This window comes from Salmo salar, chromosome ssa23 (assembly GCF_905237065.1).
Source record: "Salmo salar chromosome ssa23, Ssal_v3.1, whole genome shotgun sequence".
Lineage (NCBI taxonomy): Eukaryota > Metazoa > Chordata > Actinopteri > Salmoniformes > Salmonidae > Salmo > Salmo salar.
This window is the reverse complement of record NC_059464.1, coordinates 46,477,711-46,490,156: the sequence shown is the minus strand read 5'-3', so window position 1 is coordinate 46,490,156 and position 12,446 is coordinate 46,477,711. Positions and strand designations below refer to the sequence as shown.

At 40.9% G+C, this 12,446-nt stretch overlaps 1 protein-coding gene across 5 annotated transcripts in view; it reads left to right on the top strand.

The window, feature by feature from the left end:
- The first annotated feature begins 2,579 nt into the window (after positions 1-2,579).
- Positions 2,580-12,446, top strand: part of LOC106584779 (patatin-like phospholipase domain-containing protein 2) — a 59,853-nt gene continuing 49,986 nt past the window's right edge. For all 5 annotated transcript variants that reach the window (XR_006761496.1, XR_006761493.1, XR_006761495.1 and 2 more), the window contains exons 1-5: positions 2,580-3,217; positions 3,542-3,774; positions 5,659-5,724; positions 9,152-9,361; positions 9,632-9,692. Coding sequence is in view for 1 of the 5 variants with exons in the window: in XM_045706243.1 (XP_045562199.1) it covers positions 3,031-3,217; positions 3,542-3,774; positions 5,659-5,724; positions 9,152-9,361; positions 9,632-9,692 (757 nt within the window). In the remaining 4 variants the exon portion in view is untranslated. The remainder of the gene's footprint in view (positions 3,218-3,541; positions 3,775-5,658; positions 5,725-9,151; positions 9,362-9,631; positions 9,693-12,446) is intronic.

Below are 12,446 nucleotides of genomic sequence, written 5' to 3'. Positions count from 1 at the left end.
CCGGGGAGGGACACTGGTCTTAAAGGGACAGTGTCACGTTTAAACTCTCCCCTTTTCCACGCATCACTTTCACTTGCAAATTGTTGTCTTTCTATCTGTTTCATTTGTTGACATATAAAATACATAAAAAAAAATTTTTTTTAAAAAGGTAAATATTCGTGTGACATCGGGAAGTTCGAAAAACAACACAAACAGATCTGGGATCAGGCTAGGGAATACTGAGAAAATGGCTTTCCAGACACTTTAATCAATAACTTTCAGAGCAGAAAAAAAACTAACAAAAAAAATAGTCAGAGTTATCTCTGGTAAACACAGGAATAATGACGTGTCCCTGGTCCCTGATAATGTATCTGTTACTTTTACCTGATAAACACAACTTTATCTATTTTGTTCTTTGTCAAAGTCATAAGTTATCTCTCTTCGGTGTGTTCATTTCCTGAATGTATAGCATACCTACCGCCAATATGTATGCCATGTATTGATATTTTTTTGCAGAAGGGGATGTCAGCTTTGAGCGCTGCTCACATAAGTCCTATAAAAGTGATCTCAGGTTACTTTGAGTCACCTGTTATAATCCTACCCTGAGGACCATTGAACAGGACGTGTTATAATCCTACCCTGAAGACCATTGAACAGAGTGTAGTCTAATCCTACCCTGAGGACCATTGAACAGGACGTGTTATAATCCTACCCTGAAGACCATTGAACAGAGTGTATTATAATCCTACCCTGAGTACCATTGAACAGGGTGTAGTCTAATCCTACCCTGAAGGTCCAGAGTACTACTGGTTTTTGTTCTACCTGATAATTAATTGCACCCACCCATCAGTCCCTGATTAGAGGGGAATATATATATATATATATATTTAAGGTAGCGGAACTGTCTTTAAGGCTCAGATTAGAATTAGAGGGCCATAGAAGAAATGACGTATCTCAGTGAACCTTTGACAGAGTCACTGTGCTAGTGGTAAACACCAACAACAGAGAGCTATTTATTATGGTAGTCTCTCACGAAATATGACAACATTTTAAATGTGTGTGTGTGTGTGTGTGTGTGTGTGTGCCCAGTATTGGAATGTATGATGGATCCCCAGGGGGTCAGAGTTCACTCGAGATTTGGTTCTGTGTTGTCAGGATTAGGACTAGTCACATGTCGATTTCTAGAAAAAAAATGTCTAACTGTTTATGAGTAATTGGGGGGAAAAAAGTGTGTGTGTGTGTGTGTGTGTGTGTGTGTGTGTGTGTGTGTGTGTGTGTGTGTGTGTGTGTGTGTGTGTGTGTGTGTGTGTGTGTGTGTGTGTGTGTGTGTGTGTGTTGTCACATTAGGGTAGTTTCACAATAGGATATCGTCTTTGTGCAAGATGTGCTAAAAAAAAACAATCCAGGAACAAATCCATGAAATGTTGTTATTCTTGGCAGGAATGTGTTCTGTGAAGAGTTTTTAAAACCTAATGTTCTAAAATAATCCATTAGAGAATTGGAAAAAAAAACGTTACTTGGATAATGTGGTAAAGGTTTCCAAGGATTTTACAGTTGTTCAATGCACTATTGTTTCATAAAATAGAAATATCTTGCATACGCTCTGTTCTTTCCATGCCATTAATAACACTCGAAAATATGCAAAAAAACGATGTATATATACTGTAATTAAAAATGTATAGGCAAATGTACAGTATATTTCACAGCACCTATACAGGTGTAGGATCTTAATGTGAGCCAGTTTGCTACAGCAGGAAAATAATCCTGCAGGACCAGGAAATCTGAATTATTATGTGGACATTTTTGTAGGGGTTGATTCATTTTTTGTATGTGAAAATCATGTCTGAAATTTCAAAGTGGAAACGACAAACTTTTTAAACCTCAAATACACTAAAGTTTTAAATGTTCTGTGTTGCAGGAAAGTTATTCTGCAACAGGGTGTTCACATTAATGGTTGTTTAGAAGATCATAGATCATTTAAACAAATGTAAACAAAAGCAAGCCCAAAATGAGTGGAATATTTGCTCGATAAACACACAGTCAGAATAGCTTTTCTGTTGGACAAAAATGGCTATAAAAAACAATATTATTGCCAATTGAGTCTTTAAACTATGTAAACACATTCCTTCTGATGTGAAATGTATCTGTTTTCCCTAGAGGTCGTTGTTGACTTTGTTTTGTTATTTACAGACAGTTTATTACAGAGAAATTAGATTCCTGTGTATAAAGTGAGTATAACTTGAGAGTAACTTAATATTGTCTAAGTTAGAATAAAAATATTAAGTCAATTAAAATCAAGAGCAAGAGAATATAGGCAAAATGTGCTCCGTTGTAAAAGAGGCCTTGGTCTCAATGGGATTTCCCTGTTGAAATAAATCAAATGTAAAGATTCGACAGATACGCGTTGCCAAAGCGGACACGGTCAAACCCCTCTCCGAAAAACCAGCCGACGGAGGGTGAACGACAGGTCACAGAGAACTCAGACACTGATAGGACGGCTGTTTCAGAGATAACGATCTGATTGGACAGTGGGCTGAGACGTCACACCCACGGGAATACGCCCGCCTCCACGCTGTGTATACAAATTCAACAGATTAAAGTGACATTTAAAAGCTTTCAAAGACAGAGATGTTGAACACTTTCGTCTGGATAAAGTTATTGTTTTTGGAAGAAAAAAAAAATAAGTTACTGTTTTCAACAAGCAACTGTTTTACAAATAGAAGAAACAAAGAAACAGATTTTTAAAGAATATGAAATGGTGAAGATGTCCTCAAGAACTTGAAGACAAATCAACTTGTTGACAGCCAGACAAGTGTTGAACTTGTTAGCTGAAGTTAACAATGTGAATACAGATCGCTTTGCAATTTAATGGACCGCAAGGGAACGTCTGTTACCAATAGCTGATATTGTTCCTACATTTTGGACGCTGAAGACCGTGGTATTACTGGTACTTTAGCTAGTTAGGTAGTTAACTAACTCGACAGCTGTGAACTGTGCACAGAGCTTTCTGTCTGAGTTTTAATAAGAGAGGCATTATTTTCCTCAGTAGTTATGTTTCCGTTAGATTCGACGTGGAACATTTCATTTGCAGGTTGCGGTTTCTTAGGCATCTATCATATCGGTGTAGCGAGTTGTCTACAGGAACAGTGTCCGTTTCTAGTGCATAATGCCCGGCACATCTACGGGGCATCAGCTGGGGCGCTCACCGCCTCGGCGCTGGTCAGCGGAGCTTGTTTAGGTAGGCAGTGATGAACCTTCCTCGACTTATTGCATAGTAATGACACTGTGTGTGTGTGTGTGTGTGTGTGTGTGTGTGTGTGTGTGTCCGTTTCTTGTCGTGCTTTGCTGCGTCCCTTGCCCGGCCTGTGCACTGTCTGTATATCGATTGTCTACTTTTACCCACCCCGTGTTTTCCTTTACATTATCGTTGTGGAATGAGTACACACTATGTATTTTTTTACAATTGCCAGCAATAGCAATGCCCGATATAATGTTACCATATTATACTGATAGACCGTCTCTGACATGAACAATATTCTGTACCTTATTGTTTCCTCATCAGGTGAGGCAGGTGCCAACATCATTGATGTGGCCAAGGATGCCCGGAAGCGTTTCCTGGGGCCTATGCACCCATCCTTCAACCTGGTGAAGATCATGCGTAACATGCTGTATAGAACCCTGCCACCCAATGCCCACCACAGTGCCACAGGGAGACTCGGCATATCACTGACCAGGGTGACCGACGGAGAGAATGTCTTGGTGTCCCACTTCAACAGCAAGGAGGAGCTGGTGCAGGTGAGACTCTTCTACCTCAAACACTAACTTGCTGACAAAGCAGGGTCGAGGTCAATTTCATTTGAATTCCAGTCAATTTCGAAAGTAAACCAAATTACAATTCTGATTCAAAATGTGTCTAATTGAAGGGAATTGGAATTGGAATTTCAATATACTTCCTGAATTGACTGTAATTTAAATGTAAATGTATTTTACCCCAACCCTGTGACAAAGTTTTTCACGTAGATAAAGAAATGAGAGGCCTGTCATGCCAAATAATGTCCTCCGGCCAACCAGCAGAGCAACGGAAGCTTTGGTTCATTACGTAATCCGGTCAGCATGTTGCAAATTCTAGCAACAGCCCTAGCAACAGCCCTAGCTACAGCCCTAGCAACAGCCCTAGCAACAGAAGCTAGAACTCATCAAGGATCTCTCCGTACTTTCCTCTGCTCATCTTTCCCTCGACCCTGGCGAGTCTCCCAGTCCTTGCCACTGAAGGTTCTCCCATCTCCACAGAGGAACTCTGGAGCTCTGTCAGAGTGACCATTGGGTCCTTGGTCACCTCCCTGACCAAGGCCCTTCTCCCCCGATTGCTCAGTTTGGCTGGTCGGCCAGCTATAGGAAGAGTCTTGGTGGTTCCAAACTTCTTCCATTTAAGAATGATAGGAGGCCACTGTGTTCTTGAGGGACCTTCAATAATGCAGAAATGTTTTGGTACCCTTCCCCAGATCTTTGCCTCGACACTATCCTGTCTTGGAGCTCAACGGACAATTCCTTCGACCTCATGGCTTGGTTTTTGCTCTGACAAGCACTGTCAACTGTGTGACCTTATATAGACAGGTGTGTGCCTTTCCAAATCATGTCCAATCAATTGAATTTACCACAGGTGGACTCTAATCAAGTTGTAGAAACATCTCAAACATCTCAACATCTCAAGAATTTACCACAGGTGGACTCTAATCAAGTTGTAGAAACATCTCAAGGATGACAAAGTGTAACGGCTGTCTGTAAGAGGGAACCAAGGTGCAGCAGAGGATGTGTTCATCATTAGAATTTTAATTCAACAAACAAGAGAACACTACAAAATGAACAAAAACGACAGAAACCAGTCCTGTTAGGAAAATACTCTAAACAGAAACAATTACCCACAAAACCCAAAGGAAAAACATGCTCCTTATGTGTGACTCCCAATCAGCAGCAACGAGCTTCAGCTTTGCCTGATTGGGAGCCACACACACAGCCCAAAACAAAGAAATACCAAAACATAGAAAAACGAACATAGAACGCCCACCCAATGTAACACCCTGGCCTAACCAAAATAAAGAACAAAAAACCCCTCTCTATGGCCAGGGCGTTACACAAAGTCGGATATTTTATGAACTGAAACTGATAGCTATGTGTCTCAGTATTCATGCCTGTTAGTTACATACCGGTGGGCACATCCCATAAACTCAGACACTGACCTGAACAAACACTCATTGTGACTGTCTGACAGTTAACTGTACTAAGACTCAGAAACATAAACTGGCATTAATTGTGAGAGTCCGAGAGACAAACAGTACTTGGATCCAGACCTGTTGAGTTCATGTCAGAATGAGTGTGTTTTAGGCAGTTATACACACACACACACACACACACACACACACACACACACACACACACACACACACACACACACACACACACACACACACACACACACACACACACACACACACACAAAATTGTGCTGTTGCAATGTTCTCTAACGATAAAAATGTGTTGTGTTGTGTGTCCTGTGGACTCATAATAATGTGTTGTGTGTCCTGTGGACTCATAATAATGTGTTGTGTGTCCTGTGGACTCATAATACTGTGTTGTGTGGCCTGTGGACTCATAATAATGTGTTGTCTGTTCTTTATCCAGGCGTGTGTCTGCAGTGCTTACATCCCTGTGTACTGTGGACTGATCCCCCCTACACTGCAGGGTGTGGTGAGTACACTACCTTCTTATCTTTCTGTGTGTGTGTGTGTGTGTGTGTGTGTGTGTGATTAGCCTACTGTACATTCAAAGAGGATATACTTACCACAATTTCAAAACAAACAGATGGATCTTAATTTGATCTCAACAACCTTCTTTTGTTGCTGAGAATTTGAAAACTTGTAGTGTATTCAAGGTTTAAAAAAGTTTTTAAAGTTTTTAAATTTCAGACTTGATTTGCCCTAATGAAAAATGTATCAACCCCTACAAAGAATGTCCATTAGTTATAATCTACATAATAATTCACATTTCCTGTTGCTGCAGGATTATTTTCCTGCTGTAGCAAACTGGCTCAAATGAAGATCTTACATCTGTGCATACACTTTTCTGTTGCGAAACAAAACACGTGTTTGTTGCAAAAATGAGCTTTGAGGAAGCACAGCTGTTGTCAGTAGCAACAATATCAGAACAGATGTGGTCGTTTTCAGAAGTCATTGTTGACTCTCCCCTCATCTCAAATCTTATTGGTCTGTTGCTCCCCTCTCTTCAACTCAGCCTATTGCCCTTTAATCCTGTTCCCTGGCTATGGTTTCCTTGTATTGTTGTCGTTGTTGTTGTTCTTGGCTCAGTGTTGTCCTTTTCTACCCTCCCTCTCTCTCTGGGTGGATCCCTCTCTTTCACCTTCTATCTTCTCTCTCTCTGGGTGGATCCCTCTCTTTCCCTTCTATCCTCTCTCTTTCCCCCTCTCTCTTTCTCTCTCTCTCTCCCTGGGTGGATCCCTCTCTTTCACCTTCTATCCTCTCTCTCTCTCTGGGTGGATCCCTCTCTTTCACCTTCTATCCTCTCTCTCTCTGGGTGGATCCCTCTCTTTCACCTTCTATCCTCTCTCTCTCTGGGTGGATCCCTCTCTTTCACCTTCTATCCTCTCTCTCTCTGGGTGGATCCCTCTCTTTCACCTTCTATCCTCTCTCTCTCTGGGTGGATCCCTCTCTTTCACCTTCTATCCTCTCTCTCTCTCTGGGTGGATCCCTCTCTTTCACCTTCTATCCTCTCTCTTCTCCCCTCTCTCTTTCTCTCTCTCTCTCTCTGGGTGGATCCCTCTCTTTCACCTTCTATCCTCTCTCTCTCTCTGGGTGGATCCCTCTCTTTCACCTTCTATCCTCTCTCTCTCTGGGTGGATCCCTCTCTTTCACCTTCTATCCTCTCTCTCTCTCTGGGTGGATCCCTCTATTTCACCTTCTATCCTCTCTCTCTCTGGGTGGATCCCTCTCTTCACCTTCTGTCCTCTCTCTCTCTCTGGGTGGATCCCTCTCTTTCCCTTCTATCCTCTCTCTCTCTCTGGGTGGATCCCTCTCTTTCACCTTCTATCCTCTCTCTCTCCCTGGGTGGATCCCTCTCTTTCACCTTCTATCCTCTCTCTCTCTGGGTGGATCCCTCTCTTTCCCTTCTATCCTCTCTCTTTCCCCCTCTCTCTTTCTCTCTCTCTCTCTCTGGGTGGATCCCTCTCTTTCACCTTCTGTCCTCTCTCTCTCTCTGGGTGGATCCCTCTCTTTCACCTTCTATCCTCTCTCTCTCTCTGGGTGGATCCCTCTCTTTCACCTTCTATCCTCTCTCTCTCTGGGTGGATCCCTCTCTTCACCTTCTATCCTCTCTCTCTCTCTGGGTGGATCCCTCTCTTTCACCTTCTATCCTCTCTCTCTCTCTGGGTGGATCCCTCTCTTTCACCTTCTATCCTCTCTCTCTCTGGGTGGATCCCTCTCTTTCACCTTCTATCCTCTCTCTCTCTGGGTGGATCCCTCTCTTTCCCTTCTATCCTCTCTCTCTCTCTGGGTGGATCCCTCTCTTCACCTTCTATCCTCTCTCTCTCTCTGGGTGGATCCCTCTCTTCACCTTCTATCCTCTCTCTCCCTGGGTGGATCCCTCTCTTTCACCTTCTATCCTCTCTCTCTCTGGGTGGATCCCTCTCTTTCACCTTCTATCCTCTCTCTCTCTCTGGGTGGATCCCTCTCTTCACCTTCTGTCCTCTCTCTCTCTCTGGGTGGATCCCTCTCTTTCCCTTCTATCCTCTCTCTCTCTCTGGGTGGATCCCTCTCTTTCCCTTCTATCCTCTCTCTCTCTGGGTGGATCCCTCTCTTTCACCTTCTATCCTCTCTCTCTCTGGGTGGATCCCTCTCTTTCACCTTCTGTCCTCTCTCTCTCTCTGGGTGGATCCCTCTCTTTCACCTTCTATCCCCTCTCTCTCTGGGTGGATCCCTCTCTTTCACCTTCTATCCTCTCTCTCTGGGTGGATCCCTCTCTTTCCCCTTCTATCCTCTCTCTCCCTGGGTGGATCCCTCTCTTTCACCTTCTATCCTCTCTCTCTCCTGGGTGGATCCCTCTCTTTCACCTTCTATCCTCTCTCTCTCTGGGTGGATCCCTCTCTTTCACCTTCTCTGGAATATTTGTTTAATATCTTTCCAGTCTTTCTGTCTCTTGAATGACACACACAACCACACATAACTCACGTTCAATGTGGGATATAAAGGCAAAGTAGCACATTCATGATTTTTTGTTAAAGTTTCAGAAATCCCCCAACTTTCTAACAATGAGAAGTGAGAGAGTCACCTACATTTTACGTTTCATTTTAGTCATTTAACAGACACTTTTATACTTTTATATTCAGTGCAAAACATGTTATAGACAAGCAGCGTATTATATGACAGGTTTAACATGACAAGTTAAGTACCCATATGTATTCGAGTTCACATTAGTTCAGAATTAGATGTCATGAGTGGAATATAGTATTTGTGGAGCTGGACCGGACCATCTCTCAGTTTGGTACAGGGCTTTTCTAGGACCGGACCATGTCTCAGTTTGGTACAGGGCTTTTCTAGGACCGGACCATGTCTCTGTTTGGAACAGGGCTTTTTTAGGACTGGACCATGTCTCTGTTTGGTACAGGGCTTTTCTAGGACCGGACCATGTCTCTGTTTGGTACAGGGCTTTTCTAGGACCGGACCATCTCTCAGTTTGGTACAGGGCTTTTCTAGGACTGGACTATCTCTCAGTTTGTCACAGGGCTTTTCTAGGACTGGACCATCTCTCAGTTTGGTACAGGGCTTTTCTAGGACTGGACCATCTCTCAGTTTGTCACAGGGCTTTTCTTGGATCTATTATTGAGACACACCAAGCCAACTCTCTCAAGGTTGTCCTCTCCTGTCCTCTGAATGTCTGGACACTGGACCAGACATCACTATAAAACACATCCCATGCCCCCCGCCGGTTTTCACACTTCTACCCTACAGGCTATTTACTTAAAGCATGCCAAGGGGATGCTTGATCACCTGCAGTAGTATATTGTGACATTATAAAGCTTATAATATATTGTCTCACTGACTTAAAATCATTGGTATTTAGTTATCTCTCTGTGTCTAACTCTCTCCCTCCCTCCTCTCTCCAGCGTTACGTGGACGGTGGTATCAGTGATAATCTGCCTCAGTATGAGCTGAAGAACACCATCACTGTGTCTCCGTTCTCTGGAGAGAGCGACATCTGTCCTAGAGACAGATCCACCAACATGCATGAACTACGATTCACCAACACCTCTATCCAGTTTACACTCACCAACCTGTACAGAGTGTCCAGAGCTCTGTTCCCCCCTGATCCACAGGTACACACACACACACCTGTACAGAGCTCTGTTCCCCCCTGATCCACAGGTACTGTACTCACAGACATACTTAGCAGATGCTATTATCCAAAGAGACTTACAGAGTGTATACATTTTTCAGTCAGTGATCACTGGGGGGAATTGAACACGTGACCTTTGACATGCTAGTGCAACAGTTTTACCAACTGAGCCACCAGGCAGACAGACATGGACTCTGAATGTGTCTCTGGGAAGATATCTAATGTGTCTGTCTGTCTGTGTTTGTTTCAGGTTATGAAGGCCATGTGTAAACAGGGGTACAAAGATGCTCTTCACTTTCTAAAGAAGAACGGTAAGAGACCTTTATATTAGTTCTATTATTATATAACTCTATATTACATCAGGCTTGGTATAGAGTAGTTATATGATTCTATACTAGATCAGGCTTGGTATAGAGTAGTTCTATGATTCTATTCTAGATCAGGCTCGGTATAGAGTAGTTATATGATTCTATACTAGATCAGGCTTGGTATAGAGTAGTTATATGATTCTATACTAGATCAGGCTTGGTATAGAGTAGTTCTATGATTCTATACTAGATCAGGCTTGGTATAGAGTAGTTATATGATTCTATATTACACCAGGCTTGGTATAGAGTAGTTCTATGATTCTATACTAGATCAGGCTTGGTATAGAGTAGTTATATGATTCTATACTAGATCAGGCTTGGTATAGAGTAGTTATATGATTCTATACTAGATCAGGCTTGGTATAGAGTAGTTCTATGATTCTATACTAGATCAGGCTTGGTATAGAGTAGTTCTATGATTCTATACTAGATCAGGCTTGGTATAGAGTAGTTATATGATTCTATATTACATCAGGCTTGGTATAGAGTAGTTCTATGATTCTATACTAGATCAGGCTTGGTATAGAGTAGTTCTATGATTCTATACTAGATCAGGCTTGGTATAGAGTAGTTATATGATTCTATATTACATCAGGCTTGGTATAGAGTAGTTCTATGATTCTATTCTAGATCAGGCTCGGTATAGAGTAGTTATATGATTCTATACTAGATCAGGCTTGGTATAGAGTAGTTATATGATTCTATACTAGATCAGGCTTGGTATAGAGTAGTTATATGATTCTATACTAGATCAGGCTTGGTATAGAGTAGTTATATGATTCTATACTAGATCAGGCTTGGTATAGAGTAGTTATATGATTCTATAATAGATCAGGCTTGGTATAGAGTAGTTATATGATTCTATACTAGATCAGGCTTGGTATAGAGTAGTTATATGATTCTATACTAGATCAGGCTTGGTATAGAGTAGTTATATGATTCTATACTAGATCAGGCTTGGTATAGAGTAGTTCTATGATTCTATACTAGATCAGGCTTGGTATAGAGTAGTTATATGATTCTATACTAGATCAGGCTTGGTATAGAGTAGTTATATGATTCTATACTAGATCAGGCTTGGTATAGAGTAGTTATATGATTCTATACTAGATCAGGCTTGTTATAGAGTAGTTATATGATTCTATACTAGATCAGGCTTGGTATAGAGTAGTTATATGATTCTATAATAGATCAGGCTTGGTATAGAGTAGTTATATGATTCTATACTAGATCAGGCTTGTTATAGAGTAGTTATATGATTCTATACTAGATCAGGCTTGGTATAGAGTAGTTATATTATTATATAACTCTATACTAGATCAGGCTCGGTATAGAGTAGTTATATGATTCTATACTAGATCAGGCTTGGTATAGACTAGTTATATGATTCTATACTAGATCAGGCTTGGTATAGAGTAGTTATATGACTCTATACTAGATCAGGCTTGGTATAGAGTAGTTATATGACTCTATACTAGATCAGGCTTGGTATAGAGTAGTTATATCATTCTATACTAGATCAGGCTTGGTATAGAGTAGTTATATGATTCTATACTAGATCAGGCTTGGTATATGACTCTATACTAGATCAGGCTTGGTATAGAGTAGTTATATGATTCTATACTAGATCAGGCTTGGTATAGAGTAGTTATATGATTCTATACTAGATCAGGCTTGGTATAGAGTATTTATATGATTCTATACTAGATCAGGCTTGGTATAGAGTAGTTATATGATTCTATACTAGATCAGGCTTGGTATAGAGTAGTTATATTATTATATAACTCTATACTAGATCAGGCTCGGTATAGAGTAGTTATATGATTCTATACTAGATCAGGCTTGGTATAGAGTAGTTATATGATTCTATACTAGATCAGGCTTGGTATAGAGTAGTTATATGATTCTATACTAGATCAGGCTTGGTATAGAGTAGTTATATGATTCTATTCTAGATCAGGCTTGGTATAGACTAGTTATATGATTCTATACTAGATCAGGCTTGGTATAGAGTAGTTATATGATTCTATACTAGATCAGGCTTGGTATAGAGTAGTTATATGATTCTATATTACATCAGGCTTGGTATAGAGTAGTTATATGACTCTATACTAGATCAGGCTTGGTATAGAGTAGTTATATGATTCTATACTAGATCAGGCTTGGTATATGACTCTATACTAGATCAGGCTTGGTATAGAGTAGTTATATGACTCTATACTAGATCAGGCTTGTTATAGAGTAGTTATATGATTCTATACTAGATCAGGCTTGGTATAGAGTAGTTATATGATTCTATACTAGATCAGGCTTGGTATAGAGTATTTATATGATTCTATACTAGATCAGGCTTGGTATAGAGTAGTTATATGATTCTATACTAGATCAGGCTTGGTATAGAGTAGTTATATGATTCTATACTAGATCAGGCTTGGTATAGAGTAGTTCTATGATTCTATACTAGATCAGGCTTGGTATAGAGTAGTTATATGATTCTATACTAGATCAGGCTTGGTATAGAGTATTTATATGATTCTATACTAGATCAGGCTTGGTATAGAGTAGTTCTATGACTCTATACTAGATCAGGCTTGGTATAGAGTAGTTATATGACTCTATACTAGATCAGGCTTGGTACAGAGTAGTTATATGATTCTATACTAGATCAGGGTTGGTATAGAGTAGTTATATGATTCT